We start from the raw sequence: 22161 nt of genomic DNA, 5'->3' as shown, positions 1-22161 counted from the left end.
AGCCAGAGAAAGTGAATTTTGAAGCTTAAAACACAGGTTCAGGACAAACAAAAACGTGTGTAATTCGTAGGACCTCTCTGAGCTAGATTAGGACCTGAATTAATAAAGGTCAAGCTATAGGGACAATATTTTAAGGCCAGTGCATTTATTCTTCATGTAAAAATAAAAGAAAAGAAAGGAAATATGTTAACTGTAGCAGAGACTTTTTGTCTTTGGTAACAAATCACTGTGTGTGATTTGAATCTTAATAAAGTAACGATGCATGCATTGTCATTTCTGGCTGCAGTAACAACCTCTGGACACTAGGAGGCCAAAATAGTTTATGTACTGTGTGAATATATAAATATATCTATGTATATTTTTTAATGTGTCTATAAGAAACGAACTACATTAGTCATTGCGCTGGTCAGGGACCCATCTATGGGGAGTATGGAACAATTTGAAGTCGATTCATGAATATGTTGTGAATAGAATGCGCATGTCCCGGTGGAGGCGGGGACACTGAGAGTCTGTGTGAGCCCGACCTGTGGAAGTGGTGTCTGTTTAACTTTCACTTTCAGCTTCGTCTAACCGTTTCTCACCACTTAACGCCGGCAGAAAACTTTTTCTTTTTTTTTCATCTAGCATACGTCTATTATGTTTTTAGCTTTTGTATAACGCTATTCGACATGTTTCTCTCGGTTCAGAACAGAAGCAGCGAGATGTCGCTGTCTTTGACATCCATGATATTGGCCGCTTGGTTGTGCGTTTTATTGGCTGTCGTGTCCGCAGACTCAGGTAAGGTTATTGGTTCGAGCTTACCTTTTAGCTGGCTTGTTTTCATACGTATTCAAAGTATCTTGTTGTGGGTTATAATGGTGCATATGTGCAAAGTGTGTCGCAGTATGGTAGTGTCCCAAATCCATGGCCCCACCCAGTGGTAAACAACACCATACAGCTATAACTAACTTAACAGTTAAGCCAGATTTACTGTATGCCAGCTAATATCAACTGTCAACAATACAGAGTGCACGAGGGCGAAATATAATAGAATTGAATAGATAATAATGTAGCAATTGAACATAATTGAAATGTGAAAAAAAATAGAAACAGTACCTAGTAGTGCACCATAAAACAGTTGGTATGCCTAATAGTGTACTAGAAGAGCGTACTGTACAGTAGAACAGAGTATATAATTGCTGGGTGGAATATGTTCAATAGAAAAATAGTTGTGCATATAATAGTTAGGAATTGAGCAGAATACAATAGAGTATATTGAGTAAAATGAAAAGGAATTGAAATATAGTATAGCACGGGGAAAATAACAGTATACATAAAAACAGTTGTGAAAAGAATAGAAGAGAGCAGAAGAATAGAGTAGAAATAGAACAGTTAGGAATGAAATAGAATACAGAAGAGGAGCGGAGCGTTACAACAGTTAGGAATAGAATAGAGCAGAAGGGGTTAAAGGTAGAACAGTTAGGAATAAAATAGAATAGAGCAGAAGAAAGGCAAGGTAGAAAAGTTAGGAATCAAAGAGAATACTGTTAAATAGAATACAATTTAGCCGAAGAGATTAGAGAAGAAGCAGTTGGGACTAGAAGAGAGTAGAGCTGGGGCAGTTAGGACTAGAATAGAGCAAAAGAGATTAGAGATAGAACAGTTAGGAATAGACTACAGCAGAAGAGATTAGAGAAGGAACGGGTAGTAATAGAATAGAGCATCACTAAAACTATTTTAACAAAACTGAGTGTATTTTACATGGACATAGGATTATTACATTACATTACATTGTTACATTTCACATTTTGAAAATGTATACTCCCTTAATATAGGTCTAAATGCTGCCTGTGTCTAAAAATACTGGAATGGACCTTTAAGAAACGCGCTATGTGTACATTTTTTAAATTTAAAACCCCCAAATTCCCTTATAAAGTTGTTTATCAGTGTTTTTTGGCCCCAGCGCTGCCTGGAAGGCACCGTTGGGAGGCACTGGTTAGGGTTAAGGTTAGGGTTAGGTGCCTTGAAGGCAGCGGTCGCAGTGCTGCCTGGAAGGAGCAGTTGGGGTCTAAAAACACCATTGAGCTATAAAGTTACCTGAGGGTACTTGCCCCCACCTAACAGATAAGTCTGTCAAATATGATAGATAAAATAGTGAAAATTGCTCAGCACCATGTCCCAGGGCCCTTAAATTGCTTGTGCTGTCGGACCAACAGTCCAAAATAACCAATTGGTGCTTAAAGGTGCAGTAGGTAAGCCTTATAAAACTAACTTTCTGTCAAATTTGTGACTATGTTCGAGTAGAACTACATGAAGCAGGTCATAAAAAAAAAGAATCTGGCTCCTCTGGCACCACCTACAGCCTGTAGTGCGATTTGCAAAAAAACACAGCTCCCTGTTCAGATGTACCAATCAGGGCCAGGTCAATCACTGCTCATGCACACACATTCATTCTCCATTGTGGGGGGGGGGAGGGGCTTAGGAGACAGTTTTGGGCTTTAGCGGAAAGGGGGGGAGGGACTGAGAAGTTGTCGATGGTCAAATTTTTTGGCTAAGTCCTGGATCTTCGCAATCCTACCTACAGCACCTTTAGAGGATGTTTAGACGAAAAATTGGCATACTGAGCTTCTTTTTGTCCCTGCAGAGATTCCACTCTACAGAAAGGTGGGCGATGACGTTGTCCTCAAACCGGGTACTATCTCTACTACCATCACCAACATCATGTGGAAACACGGTCCTCACATCGCCATCCAGTGGGATGGAACGGAATTTGATTATTATCGTCATTTCAAAGGTATGCTGAGCCGAGTTCAGCTCACTTTCTTTGGTTTGTCTGTGGGATCAAATATGTGCTTCACTCAGAGGCGTTTTGATCGATTCATGCTAAATGGTACAGCGGTGTGAGTTCCAGACTGTTGAGGAGCTAATACCATCCATTGTTGGCGTTTGTTTAAAGTACGCAGTAGACTGAACACTACAAATGGAGAGATGACAATCACGGGACTGACTCAAGATGACAGTGGATCGTACACACCGGAAATCAACGGCGTGGTCAAGAATGCAACTCGTCTCGTCGTCATCTGTAAGTGCATCAATTACACACAGTTTAGTCAGGCCGATCAGTGTGGAGGTTGTGTGTTTCCCTGGGTTCAATTCCTGTTGTGATTAAATCTGGGAAATCGGAATAAAAAACTGAAAAAGCGACTCTGATGGCCTATTTCTAATTTTTTTTTTTTTTGCAATAACGTAACAGATCCCGTTCCTAAACCCACTGTGGGTAAATTGGGTAAATCCTGTGGTGATGAGGAGACCAGCTGTATTTTGACCTGTGAGGGAAACACCACAGGCGCTGAGCCGGTCACCTACAGGTGGAAGTCAGATAACAATGTGACAGGTTCATCTAAGGAGCAACTCATTAATAAGGTTTGTATACTGCATAGTGCAATGATGCATTTCTGTGTGTGTGTGTGTGTGTGTGTGTGTGTGTGTGTGTGTGTGTTGTGTGTGTGTGTGTGTGTGTGTGTGTGTATTTGTCTCTGTTGGTGGGATGCAACGTGCAATTCCTAAATCCACAGTTTTATTTTCGCTAGGGCTGGGCAGTGTATCGATATTATATCGATATAGTGATATGAGACTAGATATCGTCTTAGATTTTGTATATCGTAAAATCTTGTCTTTTCCTGGTTTTGAAGGCTGCATTAGAGTAAAGTGATGTCATTTTCTGACTCAACAGACTGTTCTAGCGGTTTTGCCTTTACACACTTTGTCATTAAATCGACATTTCTGATGATTATTTATCAAAAATCTCATATTTTGTTAAAGCACCATTTGTCAATCCTACAATATCGGCATCGAGGTATTTTTAAGAATATCGTGATATTTGATTTCTCCATATCGCGCACCACTCGGATTTGCCGCTTTTGCGCTGCGCTTGAAGTTCAAATTATTTCAACTTGTACCTAGGTGAAGCTGACCTTTCGAAAGCGCAACCGATGAGATAACAGCTGTACGTGACGTAGCCAGAAGCGACACATAATATACGGAATCAAAAACCGGTGAAACAATGGAAGAGAAAAGGATCATCCTCTGTGTCTCGGAGTCCCCTGAACTGTACGACGCCTTTTTAAAAGACACATCACGGTCTCGGCAGGAAAACTTACAGAGACCGGCTGTTATAGCCTTCAAACACCAATTATTCATAAGCTACCAGTAACCTGGTTTCATCATAGAAAGAATGGTAACACTTTACTTGAAGGTATCTACATAAGAGTGACATGACACTGTCATGAACACATGAACCCTAACTCTAACTCTAACCCTTACCTTAACTCGTCATGACACAGACCGAATGACAGTTAATGACAGAAGCGTTATGTCATAAACGTTTGACTTGTTTATAATGTTTATGTCACGTTCACGACAGCGTCATGTCACTCTTACGTAGATACCTTCAAGTAAAGTGTAACCGGAAGAATTTAGCACAGTTGGGAAGTGTACGTAAAATGCAATTATTCTCACATTTTGTGTGCAAATAATCGCATGTTGTCAAATTCAGTCTCTCAGTTCCGATTTTTCAACACATTTACACAGAAAAACGTGATTATGTGATCGCATAATTCAATGCATAATCAGCCAAAGTCCGCATATTTATGCGGGGGCCACATTTATTTCAAATACGCCGCACTTTCGCCGCATAAACTGCCGATTTCCATGCAAAATATTGCATGATTTCATAATCCCCAGCATTTTCGTTGCATAAAAGTCACATATATCTTAGCAGAAAGTTGAAAAATGTTGCGTTTACTTCACACAAGAGCAGCCATCTTCCCCCGTTGCCAAGGGAACGTTATGAAGTGACGTGAACATCATCGAAAAGCTGCAACAAGCAGGGTGTTGGGGGAATCACTTTTTTTTTTCTCTTTTTCATCAAACCGCAGTTTTGGCAAGTTCCCGCAATTTCATCGCATAAAATTGCATAAATATCCCGCATATTCCATCGCATTTTTTAAGAAAAGGTGCCGCATAATCAAGGATTTTTGCCCGCAACAATCACAAAAAAACCTTTTTTTCTGCAAGGACTGACTGAGTTGTACATACAGTAGGTACACCAGGTGTGGGTATAAATGTGTGGGTATTACTAACTATTTGACGCTACTTCTAGGACAACAGCTGGGCAATAGAGGAGTTCCGCTGTGAGCTGGAGAATCCAGTCAGCCAGATGAGCAGCGACCCTTTCTCCAACCCTTTCATCACAAAACGTTTGAATCGTGAGGAACTGTCTCATCCAATTTCAACCCCAAAATGTCCTCTGCGTAACACACGCCGACATAGCCCACTTATTGCTGCTTTTGTCACCCGACAGCACCTGAAGGAGAACCAAACGTCTCCAAAGGGCTCATTGTCTTCATGGCTCTGCTGTTTACTGTGCTGCTGCTGGTTGGCGTTCACAGATGTAAAGCAGGTAAAAACCCACGACACTGTATCTGCTTGTGTCATTCAAATGTTTATCAATATTAGTAACCTTGATAATAGCATCAAATGAAGCACATTTTGTGTATGACTTGTGTCTGCATTTGTGTATTTTATATTTGTCTGGATAATAATGAGAGAAGTATGAAGTTGAAACCATTGTGTGTGATTGCCTCTAGGAGTGTGGTTCTTCCAAAAAGGTAAGACATCTTTTAAATCAATAAGGTAAAAAAACAATTAAAATAAAATAAAATACAATTGTACAGAGTTTTGAGAAAGAGCAGTGCAAGTGTTGGAATTCTTGTGTAGTGTATGCCCATTCTCTAGGGATTGTCTGAAAAAGGCATTCTGGGAAATGTAGGATCTCGCAGCTTGAAGTATAGTACAGTAGAATTTAGCCCAATATCCTTGGCGTTCCACTTCCTGGATTGCGCCGGTGCTGCAGGACATTCCGCCGGATGCATGTATTTTCCATTTCCTTTCGCTTTCTATGTGTTGGAGTTCTAAATTTGAGAACTATTTTTGACTGCTCCTCAGATCTCTGCAGGGTAAATCCAGACAGCTTGCTAGACTATCTGTCCAATCGGAGTTTTCTCTCGCACGACTCTGTGCAGAGCTTAGCGCCGCCCATGACGATTCTGATTGGTTTAAAGAAATGCCATTAAGCCAGAGCACGTTTTCCTCCCATCCCCGAATGCTGTGTGGAGTAGCCAGACCCTCCTCCAGCGCGCTGTGGAGGAGGGTCTGGCAAAGCGAGACTTAAGTAGATTTTGACATGGCCGTTTTTGAGAGAACGTACTGAGTTTTGATTTTATCAAAAACAGTGAATTGCAACATTTCATCAGAAGCAGACAGGGCAAACATTTACCTGATTGGATGAATGTTTACTGTGAAAGTCGCGCGAAATAAGGAGATTACTGGGCTTTGGTGACGTTCTTTCCTGTTCATTTTAAGTAAAAAGGGATAAATGCTGACTTTGTTGACATGTTATCTGCTGTAACTCCCTGCAGAATCCATGCCATGGCAAAAAGGTCAGTAACTTCAATTATTTCTAACTAGTTATGCCTTTTAAAAGAATCAAACAGCCTGGACCTTTTACATGTATAACAACAGACTTCTTCTGTGCTATATTTTCTGTTAATGTTGCTGCCCTGTTGTCCTCCACTACAGACTTCTGGCGGAAGCACGGTAGAACATGTAAGTTTCAGCCACAGTCTGTTTGATATATTTTCGAATTTTTTTATGATGATGAAAAAGTTGACATCCATACGTCCGTATCATTAAAACAGCAAGAGATGCCGTATCTAATGGCACCACAGCTCAAGACAAGGGACAAAAAGACGGTAAGACACTGGGAAATAAATGTCATCATTTACTTTATATGCACTTACATATTTTATTACTTTATTATTACTTACTTATATGTGTCAAACTCAAGGCTGTGGGATTTTGCTATAGAGGATTTTTTTTGGGGGGGGATTTCACAATAGATTTTGGGTCTCACTCTAGCCCATAACTGAAAACATGTCTTATATTTTAGATTCTTCAAAGTAGCCACCCTTTGCTTTTTTGATAACTCTGCAAACCCTTGGTGTTCTCTCAATGAGCTTCATGAGGTAGTCACCTGAAATGGTTTTCACGTCACAGGTGTGCTTTGTCAGGGTTAATTAGTGGAATCATTTCCCTTTTTAATAAAAAAGCAAAGGGTGGCTACTTTGAAGAATCTAAAATATAAGACATGTTTTCAGTTATTTCACACTTTTTTGTTAAGTACATAATTCCATATGTGTTCATTCTTAGTTTTGATGCCTTCAGTGAGAATCTACAATGTAAATAGTCATGAAAATAAAAAGGAAACGCATTGAATGAGAAGGTGTGTCCAAACTTTTGGCCTGTACTGTGTGTAACAATATATTGCCACTGTCGGGCAGAAAGCTTTTCGTCATTTCAATTTTTTTTTTTCATAAATAAATGCAATTGGTCACCGTTTACGTCTTGGTTTAAAGGGAAATAGCTCAATCAAATGTTTTCAAATTAGCCAAACAGCGACGACATATAACTAACTAATACTGTGTAACCATTTCAGCAGTGGGTGACTCTTCTTCTTTTCTTTTTTTGTCGTTTGGCAGAGGAAACGGCGATGACGTAGGCGGCCAAACGTCAGTCAGAACATGTCAGGTGTAAAACTAGACCATCCGCGGTGAAGCTGAAACGTTTCAGGAAATCTAGAAGTGGGATCGGTCTATTCTCTGTTAACAACACTAGTGTTGTCGGCTCCAATGCCTCAAATCTAGAATTAATAATACAGCAAAGAAAAGAGTGAAAGTATCTTGAGGCTAATTTTCTAAATATATATTTTAGACACAAAACTGACCAAAAGTGGGTATGAAGGCATGTTAAAGACTATTGGAAAGGCATGTCTTTTTTTTTTTTTTAGACTGGCGTTCTGCTGCTCGTTTTTAACTAAACATATGAGTTTAGCCCCAGTAGCTATTACCTGCTGGGATCTACATTAAGTCTTGTGTATTATAAGACACTAAGAAGGGAAATATTTAAGTTATTAATCATGAAAAAAAAAACGACTAAAGTTGCAGTGCAGAAATGAATAGCCCAGAATGTAATAATAAAAAAAACAAAAAACTTTTAGACTTGAAGCAGGTCTTCCTGACATTTGTTTCTAGATTTTCCAAAGAGGCGATGTGGGGCCTCAAAGTTTAGACAGGAAATAGCTCTTTCCTGTGAAAGGCGGCATCAGCGTACCTGACAATGACCTCTAGCTCAAGCAGGTCCAGTGTGGACATATGCAGTCTCACAGTGTTAGAGAAGAGCTAGGGCAGCGTGGGGAGGAACTGGACTGAAAACAAAGGGGGGAGAAAAAGAGACGCCATTGTTTGGTCTGGGCCGCCAGCTCGACCAACAGGCGAGGCATTGTTACAGTCGTTTCCTGCTGACTCCTCAGCGACGGCTACTAGGTGTGTTGTAAAGAAAATATTGCGTGGGTTCACGTTTCACATTTGTATTTTGTCATGTTTATGATCACTTTCCCAGATCGTATTTACTCCTCTACATACAGTATGTGATTGTTTGTATTTGAATGTGTATTCTACTTTAAATTGTGGGAGGACAGAGTTGAAATGTTTGGTTTCGTGGCTTTCCGACACACTGTGTGTGTGTGTGTGTGTGTGTGTGTGTGTGTGTGTGTGTGTGTGTGTGTGTGTGTGTGTGTGTGTGTGAAGTTTTAAATATGTTGCACTTCAAAACAGCTAAAATATTAGGCTTTTGTTTACAAAAAGGCCCATTTTTAATGGTCAAATTAGCCTTTGCGATATACTAACTGAGGACTTCCAGATGATTGCAATGAATTGTCAAACTCGTAACACACAAAGCAGCACTGCTTAAGGATGAGTTGTGACTCCGACATTTTGAAGTTGTAAAAAGTTCTATACGCTCCAAAGGTTCCACAAAAGGCACTGAGTTATTCATACCCTGTTAGCTTTTGTTTTAGGATATACACATTATGTATAAATAAAGTGTTTTATATGGGCTGTACTTAATAAAAGCAACAAAACACCAATGTCTTTTAACCTGTTTTTTTGTTGTTGTTGTTGTTGTTGTTGTATTTACAGGTTTAGTCTTTTCTTCTTTCCAAGAGGAAAAAAAAAAGCAATAAATGAGATATTTATGTTGTAGCTGAAAATGAATACAGATAGTCCAGAAGTGGAACCACTTGAGGGCAGCAAGTGGACAAATTTCACTAGTTATTGATGAAATAACTGAGTCACGTGTGCTGTGGGTTAGATCACCATTTTAAAACTGCATGCAAGAAGAAGCAGCTGCAAGCCTTTCAGAGGAACAGTTTGTTTCTGATGATTGTATAAACATAGAACTGATTGCAACAGGCAGGTAGAAGACATATACAGAGACCTAGCAAGCATTTGTATTAACTAGCTGCCTTGCACACGTTACTTTACATGAACCTAATGTTATAGTCCTCCTATTCCCTTCAGTTTATGGCCCAGTTTTCCCTTATGCAAGCTTAGAGTACAGGCTGCTTAAATATACTTTTAAAATACCTGAGCAGCATTTAGGGCTCAATTTGTCTACAAATCAAATTCAGTTGTTTTACTTCTTAAAAGTTGAGATGAAACAGGTTTTGGTGGCAGCCAATCGAAATCACAGCCAAACAGAAGGTCCACGTTTACATTATACAATGTACACTAAAAATATTCAACTTCGACCCAAGTACATAATCTGGTGCAAATGCAACAGTGAATGAGTGATCATCTGGGTGTGCTGCAGAGTCACTGTGTACCCAAAAGGACGTCGGGGCTAAAGGGCAACAGCGAACTCAGCAAACAACAGGATACAGTTCTGACTTTGATTACTCTGCTCGGCCGTCTGGTGTGCCTTTTCCTGATTTGAAGACCTACAGTTAAACACAGAGCACTTCCAGAAGGAGAAACCAGGTTTAGTACATGTTGTCGGATTGGACTAGATTTATACCGGAGGGGGTTTCATCACATCAGCTTTACAAACAGTCGAGATTTAAATAACAAAAAATAAACTGACCTACTAAGAAATGCAGAAAAACAAATAATCAGAGGGCTCTATGTCTTCGTGCTGTGAGCAGCAACTGCAGCTGACCAAACAACTCACCATTAAATCTAGTACCTCATAAAACTGGATGTTTTAACTCATAAAATCTCAATCTGGTTGCAAAGATTTCAGCTGCAAAAATCCCTGGAATCAACAATGTATCAACAGTTCAATATCAGGGGAAAGATGTATGTTAACCTATGGTATATAAAATGTAAAAAAAAATAAAATAAAAAAAAAAGAAGATCAAGGAGCTTTTTATCCACCAAATGCAATTTATTTGTGAATACAAAATAAAAACATTGTCAGTTTTTCCTCTTTTTACAGCATTCAGACAGATTCACAGTTACATTTTTTAATTGCAGCAATTATTTCAATCAAGTTTAAAAAATATCTTCTTAATGTAAGTACAATCCAACTCAAACCTCAGTCACTACTGTCTATTGTAAGAAAGATCCCCTGCTGAAAGCAGATGGACATTTTATGTTTACACTGCATTTCTGTTCTCTACAGGACCATTACAAGTGCTTTCTGCTGTTTTTGATGATTGTAAATAAAAAAAATAAAAATTAAAATAAAAAGTCGTACTTGGACCTAAAATACACACAGTGAAAAATAGAGTCAAAGGCAGCAGTACTGACGACAGGTGCTTTGTCATCCGGTCACCTGGCATACTGCTGAAAATCAACACTGTAAAGAAATATCACATTTGATAACCACTTCAGTGGTGTGCATTTAGATCAATTAAGCACGTAATGTGAGTTCTCCAAAGCAACACATTCTGCAGCCTGTTTCAAGGTATCAAATAAGGATAACTCAAACATATTCTGATGCTGCTAAATCACAAACAGCAACTTTAGCAGCATTAATTACATTACATAACACACTGCATAAAATCTGCAGTTTTCAGCTTCAAATAAACCGATAAAATCTGATAGCCTCCCAAATCCGATTATACCAATGAGATATGATTATTATCAATGCAGAAAGGAAACCCTGTATCTTAACTAAAATAAAAAAAAAATAAAAAAGAAATTTGTACTAATATGGTCTCGTTTTTTTCTCAAAAATGCCATAAACACATAACCATCAAACTGTAATATTACAACAGGAGTGTCAATAAAAAATAACTCAAATGCGTGATGTCCGTCAAACCAGAAAAAGCAGAGTATCATCAGTGGTGTAGTCTACGTGATACGCAGGTATAAGCAGCATACCCAATAAGAAAGCTTTTCACGTACCTACTAAAAAAAATGCCCAATGACACGCAACAACACACTTGCCATTATAGTTTTGCTATATTTTGAATGGTCATCTGTGGTTTTCTTCTTAACATAGGCTAAATAAAAAAGGTATTTCCACCGAACATTGGTGCATAAAAGTGTATCTGAATACAGGAAATGAAGTCGTTGATGATCAAAACATCAGTACAGTATACCCACTACAATACATTAGACTACACCACTGAGTAATACTTAGAGGTCACATAGTAATCATGAACCATTGAGTCACTGAAACAGGACAGTTCAGGAGGTTATAACAAAGTCAGTTTGTTTTCTGTACAAAATACCCCCCCAAAGCCTAGTACTACTTAGTGCTTTATGTCATTTAAAAAAAAAAGAAAAAGTAGAATTTACTCTTCTCAGTTACAGCATCTAATCATCAAAAACTAAAACAGAACTGTCCCAAGACGTCGGACACGAGACGCCTTCCTGACTGGGGTTGTTGCAGGAGCTTCAGGTGTCAGAGGAGGCACTTCTATAATTAAGGCTCAGCGGCTAACACTAAAACCCCTCCATCACCATTAGAGCGTTAAAGGGATTGATCCCGTTGAGTCTGAAGAGCTTAGTGGCAGAAACTGGGATCTAGACAAGATACTGATAGAAGACGGTTTAAGGCGGACGCGTTTCTCGTCACTATGCTTTGGCACTTTTGCCGTTCGACAAAGGTTCCGCCTCCGAATCTGCGGCCACGGGGCTGAGCTGCGTGGGCGCCGCCTGTTCCATGGCCCCGCCTCCGCCCTTGGGCTGTGTTCTATAGTGACGGATGACGACCACAGCGGCACAGACAAAGTAGACGACGGTGAGAATGACGAAGTAAACAAAGTACACCAGGAACTGTAGAAAGAAAAGACATGTAAGACAATTCAATCATAAAACACTAATGGAGGATGACCAAAGTTCATCCCCCTACACATAAATAGAGTATATATTCTTTTTTTTTTTTTTAAATAATATATACATCTTTTTTTTTTAAATAATAGGTAACAATTATGGGGTGTAAATAACAAGTGCAAAAAAATAACATGCAAATTGCATTAAATAATATTAAAAGCATGTTTCATTTCACTTGTCTCTCAGTATCTGTTGAGCAAACACTGCAGAAAAATTCAAGTTAAAGGTTGCCCAAGTTTTTACATACACAGGTGGAACTAACCACATCAACGCTGTCTCTATTCCAGCAATTACTGTTATTTGTTACGCCTGTTTGACAATTCGGAAAGTCTCCTGTACGAAAAGATCTATTCAACTTTCATTTTCGCCCTGGTCATTTGTCCTCTTTAAAAAGTAATTTCTGTATGTAAAGCACTCAGCAAATGTATACATTGAGAGATATAAATAACTTGCCTTTCCCTAGAGTGTACTGAGATAATCCTGGCAGGTATCACGGCACGCCATCTTCCCATTGGTTGTTCTGCATGGCTGTCAGGCTGGGTAGGCAGGGCTTATTTATGCTGAGCTTACACCAGACGACTTTTCAAGTGATTCCACTGTCGCAGACAAATCTTTCAATATTGGAATTAAATCCTGAGTCTTGCTGGAGTTGGGCACAAATCTTATTTATTTTTCAGCTCCTGCTACGTGAGCCCCGCCTCTGTGCGTAACGTAGAGTTTTCCCTGTCTCCCTCTGCGCTGTGTTAACGTTAGACAGCCAATCGCAAACATTATTAGATCTTGGTGGAAGCACATTGCATGCTTATTGGCTCACCGACGCTGATGAGATTTACTCCTAAGGTATTGAAATTGGATATTGAATGGCGAGGCATTTTCGGTACCCAGCCAGAATTACATGAGTGAATACCTGAGCTTGCACGTCCAACGCCAGGCCTCTCTTGTCAGAAATGATCAGGCTGATGATGCTCTTCAGTATGGTCCCCAAAAAGGTGTTGATGCCAAACACTAAGGCACAGAGCTCCTTGGTGAGTGACGAGGCTATCTGGAACCTATGGAGAGATGATACAATGATCACCACAGGCCAGACGGGTTAGTACAACAATCCAGTTTAGGAAACTTGCTGCATTCACACAGCCATTGTGACTAATAGATGTTGTAACTTCCTGCTGCGCCACAGTGTCAACTGAGGATTAGGAAAACAGTTTGGTAGTTTTATTCCGAGATCAAAACATATATTTTATTTGACACTCACGTGGCAATAGGCACCAGAAACTGGTAGAAGCCCCTGAAGAGGACGTAGGCCGTGTAGCAGACCCAAATGTTCTCTGTGGTGCCCATGAGGAGCAGCAGACCTGCCTGCAGTGCTGTGATGACGCCGATGACCAGCTCAGACCAGACGTTCCACCGGATTTTCACATAGCCAGCAGTGAAGGAGGTCAACGCACCTGCAGAGAGATACAACGCCATCAAAACTCTGTTCGTCTGGGCCCGTATTTATCAAGCTTCTCAAAAGTGCCATTTTAGCCTTAAGTGCTGATTTACTCCTACTTTCAAACTTAAGTATAAAAGCAAGTTATCAAATGTCTTAAAGCTAAGAATCACTCTCACTCTCCCAGTTATTTAAGACAGCTCGAGAGGTCTCTCAAGTGGTCAGGAGTTGCCAGCAGGGGCTTGTGATGGCACTAAGGAGACACGGAGTACGTTTACATGCACACAAATATTCCACTATTATCCCGAATATGAAAATATTCCAAATTTGATACAGGTCATGTTAACAGCATATTCAGTTGGGATATTCTGAATGAGGCCTTTTTCCGAATATAGCATTTTCTGATGAAGACGTGGGATATTCCGGTATTATTCGGGTTTTAGGAGGCATTATTTGGACATGAATACAGCGCATTTGGAATATGCATCTCATTCTGGGTTTTTACTACAGTTTATGGCCTCTTGCCTGTTTATGGCTTACTGTGCGTTGCTACGGTTGCTGTAAACAAACCAACCAGCCAACAGTTTGCAGGGCTGCAGACCCGATAAGAAGGAGAAACACAGCTACCTTTAAACTTTATCAAAGACTTGGATATCAACAGGTTTTTGGATATTCACACACATCGCTACGCCGACCTTTTCAAGGAGCTGGTTGAAGAGATGAAAGAGGGAGGCTGCGTTCGCACGCTCCAACAAGTCCACCGCCGCTGGAAAACTTTGGAAAAAATAAAATAATCGTACTTTGCAAGGCTACATGTAAATGAGAATATTAGTGGAATATTCACCTTCACTAGCCATGTAAACAGCTTAGTTGGAATATCATCTTTTTTCAGAATAAGGGCAAAACACGGAATATTATGTACATGTAACACGTGCTCCTATGTTTCAGGAGAGGAAGAATGGGTTTGAAATGATTGACGACGAGCAGTTGATCAAACAGTATCGTTTGGACAGAGCAAGCAGAAAATATCATAAATCTAGGCTGTATATAGGCAGGTCAATTAACAGCACGGTTTAACATTTGTAATTAAGTCATGGTGGAAAATGTGTTTTTCTTTAATTTCCAATGTGTATATCATAATGTATTCTCTTGAAAATTCTTTATTGTCAAATGTGTGTTAAATGTAAAACTCCTCTTAGGAATTTCACCATTTAATGGGAATTTATCTGAGAATATTCTTAAATAAGGAAATGTGTTCTTGTGAGTCATTCCCAGAGTCTTGATACATTTTGTTTTACAACATAACTTTTACTGCTTGTACATTCTGTCCAGATTTTTTTTAAACAAACTGCAAACTTTTACTGCTTGTACATTCTGTCCAGATTTTTTAAACAAACTGCTACCTTTGTGCTTAACAGCTGATTAAAGGCCAATTAATGATGACTGAACCTGGTGTACTGGTAATCATTAACAGAATAAGAAGTGGGAGATCGAGGACTCAACATCTTAACTACAGATGACAGGAGTGTACAGTCAGGTTACATTCTTCAAATTTTTTTTAATGTGCAAATGTGATGCTTTTTGCAGACTTTGCAGGGTCTGACCCAATTTTGATATTTTGGTGCTCAATGTTAACACCATAAAATGGCAAGACAAAACCGGTGCACCTGCACTCACTTTCAGGGTGAAAGTTATCCTACCGATCACAAAAACAATGTAATGGTGAAAAACAATTATTTTGCTCGTTACGTTTTGCGAGTAAACTCTTATTTTGTATTAAGGGAAATTTCACAGTTGGTGTTTTCACTGTTGATTTGTGTGACTTGTTACACTGTTTTTAATGTCAATGATTGCAATACCTTTCCAAAAAAAGTCAATGAGTAATTGTGTTAATAAATAACCATGATTTCAATGTTGACCAATATAATCGTGATTATGCTTTTACCACATAGTCGAGCAGCCCTACTTGTGGCATTAACAAATCTGTATAATGCGCTCTACTTTTCCGTCCATGTTTGAACATTTAAGGCCATCTTAACAAACACGTTCCTTTTCCTAGCTTGAAAATCCTTTACAAATATTTTTGAGTTTTCAGATTAACTTTGTCTAGGAAAGCCACTATTAATGAAAAAAAACTTCTGAGCTTTTGATATTTTGTTGCTGTTAAGCACAGAGGAGTTGTCCCCATTACTTGCATCTAAATGCCGATGGCAAGTTGGAGTTACGTGCCAATGTGAAAAGAAAACCCAAGTGCTGTATGAGGACCAGAGGTGTCAAGTAACGAAGTACAAATACTTTTTTACCTTATTTAATTAGAAATTTTGGTTATCTATACTTTACTGGAGTAATTATTTTACAGCAGACTTTTTACTTCTACTCCTTACATTTTCACACAATTATCTGTACTTTCTACTCCTTACATTTTAACACATGTAACACCAGACTGTAGCTGCTGTTGTCTGAAAAAACAGACTCAGCCTGAAATAAGTTATTACCTTTTTAATAAATCATTTAATTTTGAGCCTGTGGCCTTAGCAATACACAAGCTGTTCTATAATGTCGCCTTGTGCTCTTTTTTTTTTTTAGATCAACTTTTTATTGTTTTATATTTCAGACAAATACAATTAAAAGGGTGCTTCCTTTTTTTGTGGAGGTGGGGTAGTGCACTATAGGCCCCTGTGGGGCGGTCTAAGCTTTTGTCCTTAATGGCATTTTACTTTTATACTTTAAGTAGTTTTGAAACCAGTACTTTTACACTTTTACTTGAGTAAAAAGCTTGAGTTGATACTTCAACTTCTACAGAAGTCTTTTCAAACCCTAGTATCTATACTTCTACTTGAGTAATGAATGGGAATACTTTTGACACCTCTGATGAGTCCTCATCAGAGGTGTCAAAAGTATGCTCAGTCCTGAGCATTAGATATTAAAAACTAAGTATTGTAGCTCCAGAAATGTCTCACTCAGCAGTGTAGAAGCTGCCTCCACTCCCCCGTTGTAAACGATCTTGTTCTCAGCGGCCAGGGAGACTTTGCTCCACAGGATGTGAACGTAGAACAGCACCAGATAGTACCCTGTGGAGTTGAACACCCACCACAGGGACCAGAGCCTCAGGCTGGGCCTCCTACCCACGTTTCTCAACTCCAGCAGCATCTGAACAAAGACTGAATCCCTCCAGCGTGATACAGAGCACAGGGGGGGCGGCGAGGACGAGACGCTCTCTTGCTGGTTTATTTTGTCCAGTTCTGATTTGGTGGCGACTGCTGCCACATCCTTTTGCTCCTGATTCCATGTCCGGTGGAAAAACAGGGAGCGTTTAGGCCAGGGCAGGAACAACGTGAGAATCAGACCAAAGCTGACAAAACCCAAAGATATGGCGTTGAGGGTGTAGAAGCTGACATTTCCCAGGGATATGCACAGCTGACCCAGCACTGAGCTGGTGAACACCCCCAAGAGCACTGCGGAGCGGGAATATCCGGCCACGCGCTGGTAGAGGGCTGGGCTGACCAGGGAGAAGATGTAGGAAGAGTAGGCCAGGCGGCAGGCCATGGTGACGCCGTAGAAGACCTCCATCAACTGCATTTCAGTGAGGGTGGAGCCCAAAAGCAGAAGGAGCCAGATGACCACCTGGCTGACACCCTGGACGATCAGGACGGGCTTGTAGCGCAGAAGATCCGTCAGCAGGAAGGCTGGCACCAGCACCATCATGTAGGAGTAGGTCAGCACAGGAGTGATCTCATTGGTCACCTGGAAATTACAGTAAAGTCAATTAAGAAATCAGTGAGGCGGATGAAAGCTCCAGTCTTCAAAATACTTTCAAAATTTTCACCACCAACATGCACCAACATGCACCAACATGCACCAACATGCACCAACATGCACCAACATGCACCAACATGCACCAACATGCACCAACATGCACGCGCGGCCAGACCGGCTATCAAAACAAAGACCAGAGAAGCTCCAATTACACACAACAGAGGGAGTGTGACTTCATGCTCTGCTCAGGACGCCACTACTCCACTATATCTTTACATATCTTTTTTACATGTTAATGTTCTTATTGTTGAGTACAGCCGCTTTAAGTCTTTTAAGCAAAACATATCCTCCAAAAAAACAGGCAGTTTTCAGCTTCTCAAATATGAAGAATAATTTTATCTGATTTATAGTACTAGTCTGTACAATAAATAGTTACGTATTTTTTTCTTATTATTATTTTTGGGCTTTTCTGCCTTTTTTTGACAAGAAAGACAGGCTAGGTGAGAAAGGGGAGAGAGAGAGAGGGGGAAGACTTGCAGGAAATCGTCACAGGTCGGATTCGAACCCTGTACCTCTGCGTTCAAGGCATAAACCTCAAGTATACGTGCTCCTGCACTACCCACTGACCAACCCGGCCACAATATTTAGTTTTTTTTTTTTAAGTGTTGGTCAAACAAAACAAGACATTTGAAGATGTGTCTGGACTTTTTTTTTTACTATTTTCTGACCTTTTATCGATAAATCCGAGGAAAATAATTTGCAGATGAATCACTAATTAACAGTTATGCACTACATCAGAACAAACTCTTCCCCCCTTTTTTAACAAGTCCTAATAACGCTTTAGTTATTTTTTAATCACATGCTTGGTTACATTATTTTGGACAACGTGTTTAGAAAAAGACCATATGATAAGAACCATTGTTGCCCAGCACAACAGTAATTAACACATTTGATTTAATTAAAGTAAATTGGTTCAACCGGAACAAAATCTCTCTGGCAGACACAGACTGTGTGACTTTTGGGTCACCAGGATCAGCTTTGGATTGATAAGATTGCTGGGATACACATGTGATTACAGTTGATTAATAACTTAAGCCAGGGGCAGCTTATTCCTTGGAATCTGTTAAGGTCTTGACAGGATATGGAAGTGACACTGCTTTAGATATAAAGAGACATTAAGGTGAAATTTTTGTTCAACACAACAAATCTGTATGCAAGAAGTGAGCTCAGCTGCCATTCTGGTCTAACAAAGAGTGGTTTTCCACCCATTGTCCCATCTAGTTTAAGAGACAAATGCTGGAAACATTTAGTTGTTACTCCTCTTTGAAAGCCTTACTTTGACAGGTAATCAACTCTTGGGGTGAGGAAAAAAAAAAAAAAAAAGCTAACAAAATCTACAACATCAGTCCAGCAATGATTTTGTAGATTTCCTAAACCATTCACAAACCTATTACACTGACCCACTTGGAGGAATGTGAACTTTGACCACAGTAAGTTGGATCAGCAGACTCCCCACAGGACATGCATTCATTCTACTGTGTAATCAGTGCTTGACTGAACGAGTCTTACAGGTTAACTTTTCTGTACTTTCTGGACCCATACAATGTCCTACGTGCAGTTTAGGGTCCCAAATTCTGCATACAATGTCCTTAATTAATTAGGAACCCGATAAACCACCTGTGCTACCCTAACCCTAACCTGTCTCATCATTTGGGACACTCAGTTTTGGAAAATAATTTGGGACACTAAACTGCACGTAAGCAGCAACTCCCCAAAACAATGACTTGAATGTCTATCTATAATTCTATCTTTCATTTTGGACTTTTTTATCCAGTATTTACGCTGTAATAATACATTCCAAATGATTTTGCACTGGTATCCCCACAAAGATAAATATACCTGTAAGAAAAAAAAAATACAGCACAGACAACACATTTCATCCTGAGGACACCACTAACCTGCTGTCTGGTGAAGTTCTTCTCAGGGCTGAGTAGATACGGTGTAATGAAGGGCTCCCCGGGCTTTATCGATGCCATAAATCCAAAGAGGCACAAGAAAAATACAGCCCATTTCCACTTTCTGGGCTCCTCGGCTGCCTCTATGGGACCTTCGGAGGGAGACAGGCCCTCCGAAGCAAAGACAACCATCTCTACGTCTCCATCTTCGTGTCCTCCCCAGTCTTCAGATGCAGGCTCCTTCAGGTCCATCTTCTTCTCCCCGTCTGATCTGTCCCCACTTTCTGCTGTGTCATCTGCTACCATTGTGTCAGCTGGACCACTCTGTGATGCAGAGTGTAAGTTTTTTTCTGCTGTGTCAAATCACCATGTGAGGACTTGTTTTGGACGTGAAAAGCTTCCAACTTCCTACTTGAAACGAGGGAACAAAAGTAAAAACCCAACTGTTGTGGGTTTCAATCAAAATGCTACACGCCGTTGTTGGCATGTAAGAGAAAAGGTTGACCGCTGCTCCATTCCACACTGTGACATGTTCTGACTGCAAGCTATCCAGCAGCTAGGTCTGGTGTCATTGTTAACCTGAAAAGACAACAATGTTGTCAGTTAGTCAGACTATTTTGACACTGTGCAGAAAGCTGACATTAGAGCGGTGTGTTTTCAACTGTGAAAGACTATAAATCCCTGCTTGAACTCAAAATAGTGCTACAATTAACTAATTGGCATCTTATTTTCCCCAATAAATCAATTGTTTGGTGTATTACATATGAGAAATAGTGAAAATGCCCATCGCAAGTTTACATTTAGCTTGTTTAGTTTGACCAGCAGTCCAAAACCTAAAACAATTCATAAAAGAGTACGAAGACCAGCAAATATTCACAGTTAAATAAACTGGAACCAGATAGGGTAATTATTCCCCTTTTTTATTTTATGCCTCAAACAAGTGAAATCATCTGCTGCATAATCAGGGAAATGCTTCAAATAACGCATCATCTGTCACAGCAGTGGGACTTTCTAATTAATCATAAAAAAGTGAAACAGTGTGCTGAGGAATGGAATATTGGCCTGAGTTAACTTTACGTACACGAGTTTTAGGGGCAATGCAAACAAGCTATTGGGTAACAGCATGTTAGCATTCTGTTGCCTTAGCTGCTTATGTGCTACTAAACCTGGCTGTGGTTGTTGTTGTTGTTGTTGTTGTTTGTGTGTGTCATAACGACCCATACATGCGGGAAATCACTTTATAGCACAATGTAATACAGGTAAGAAGTTATCTGCTATATTTAGCATGCTGGCTAACGGTGTACCCGTATAAAAACAATGCACTCATGTAGCTTTTGTTGGCACAAGCATGAATAACACAATATCTTAAATAAAGTAACAGGTGAGAGGCTGTGTACACAACAACAACCTGGCTTATATTAAATTTGTTGTTTATACTAGGGTACTATGGGTAGGGTGCACAACATTGAGACAATGTTACGTTACATACCTCGTGTGCTCCATCTGAAGCTGCAGCAGTAGGAACCGTTGGGTATTTATGGAATGGTCCACCGGAGGAAAATAGGGGAGGCTCATGTCTCTTTATTCTCTGTTGAGGGGAGGGTCAGCCAACGTTTTTTAGTCTGGGGGGAGGTCATCCAACTTTTGTATTCATGAAAACAGCAACATTTCAAAGTGGCTTGTTTGGTGCATATTTTTCCATGTAGCTCGCAGTCTCGGCCCCCCCATCGCTAGCAGATGGGTCCCTCCCTGTTTAGTCAGCCAGACAATTTGTAGACCATGGTACGGTGGCCCTGAAGTGCAAATCACAACAGCAAATAGAAAAACGCAACAGCAAATCATAAAACGCAACAGCAAATAGGAAAACATTTCAACAAATCATAAAACACAACGGCAAATAGGAAAACATAACGGCAAATCATAAAACACAACGGCAAATAGGAAAACACAACGGCAAATAGGAAAACACGACAGCAAATATGAAAACACTTCAACAAATCATAAAGCCCAACGGCAAATAGGAAAACAAAACGGCAAATCATAAAACACAACGGCAAATAGGAAAACACAACAGCAAATAGGAAAACACGACAGTGTTTTGTGATTTGTTGAAGTGTTTTCCTATTTGCTGTCGTGTTTTCCTATTTACTGTTGTGTTTTATGATTTGTTGAAGTGTTTTCCTATTTGCCATTTTGTTTTCCTATTTGCCGTTGTGCTTTATGATTTGTTGAGTGTTTTCCTATTTGCTGTCGTGTTTTCCTATTTGCCGTTTTGTTTTCCTATTTGCTATCGTGTTTTCCTATTTGCCGTTTTGTTTTCCTATTTGCTGTCGTGTTTTCCTATTTGCCGTTGTGTTTTCCTATTTGCCATTGTGTTTTATGATTTGCCGTTTGGTTTTCCTATTTGTTGTCGTGTTTTCCTATTTGCCGTTGTGCTTTATGATTCATTGAAATGTTTTCCTATTTGCCGTTGTGTTTTATGATTTGCTGTTATGATTTGTACTTCAGGGCCACCGTACATTGGTATTTCCCAAACTGAATAAATCCTGCCCAAAGGCTGCAGCGAGAGGCTCCTTGCTAATTCAGTGAGTCAGCACGCACAATACCAGGGCCTCTCCTAAGTGGAATGCAGCCATCATTAATGGTTTTGAATACACCTGTGCTTTTCCTACTATGACATGTCAACATGTCTGCCGTGAAAAAGGTCTATTGGCGCTCGTCTGAGAAAAGGAGTTTTGGATAATGTTCAGGTTCGGCAGCTTTACCATATGCTAAAACATACAATGACTGAGGAAGCCTATGA

General features: G+C 39.9%; 2 protein-coding genes across 2 annotated transcripts; one reads left to right on the top strand and one right to left on the bottom strand.

Annotated features, from left to right (window-relative positions):
- The first annotated feature begins 488 nt into the window (after positions 1 to 488).
- Positions 489 to 7872, top strand: LOC120554144. The gene is made up of 11 exons (XM_039792783.1): positions 489 to 777; positions 2624 to 2773; positions 2936 to 3061; positions 3233 to 3402; positions 5141 to 5246; positions 5342 to 5440; positions 5628 to 5648; positions 6459 to 6479; positions 6619 to 6645; positions 6738 to 6791; positions 7578 to 7872. Exons 1-11 carry the CDS (start codon positions 669 to 671, stop codon positions 7595 to 7597), a joined length of 903 nt encoding a protein of 300 aa, XP_039648717.1. The 5' UTR covers positions 489 to 668; the 3' UTR covers positions 7598 to 7872.
- A 2427-nt stretch (positions 7873 to 10299) lies between these two features.
- slc19a1 (solute carrier family 19 member 1) lies at positions 10300 to 20946 on the bottom strand. Its single transcript, XM_039792777.1, has 6 exons — positions 20848 to 20946; positions 19362 to 19937; positions 16608 to 17391; positions 13471 to 13663; positions 13126 to 13267; positions 10300 to 12161 (listed from the first exon to the last, which is right to left on the bottom strand). Exons 2-6 carry the CDS (start codon positions 19662 to 19664, stop codon positions 11961 to 11963), a joined length of 1623 nt encoding a protein of 540 aa, XP_039648711.1. The 5' UTR covers positions 19665 to 19937; positions 20848 to 20946; the 3' UTR covers positions 10300 to 11960.
- Between the last annotated feature and the right edge of the window lie 1215 nt (positions 20947 to 22161).

Source organism: Perca fluviatilis, chromosome 24, assembly GCF_010015445.1.
Source record: "Perca fluviatilis chromosome 24, GENO_Pfluv_1.0, whole genome shotgun sequence".
Lineage (NCBI taxonomy): Eukaryota > Metazoa > Chordata > Actinopteri > Perciformes > Percidae > Perca > Perca fluviatilis.
The sequence above is the reverse complement of the archived record's forward strand: the minus strand, read 5'-3'. Positions and strand labels throughout refer to the sequence as shown.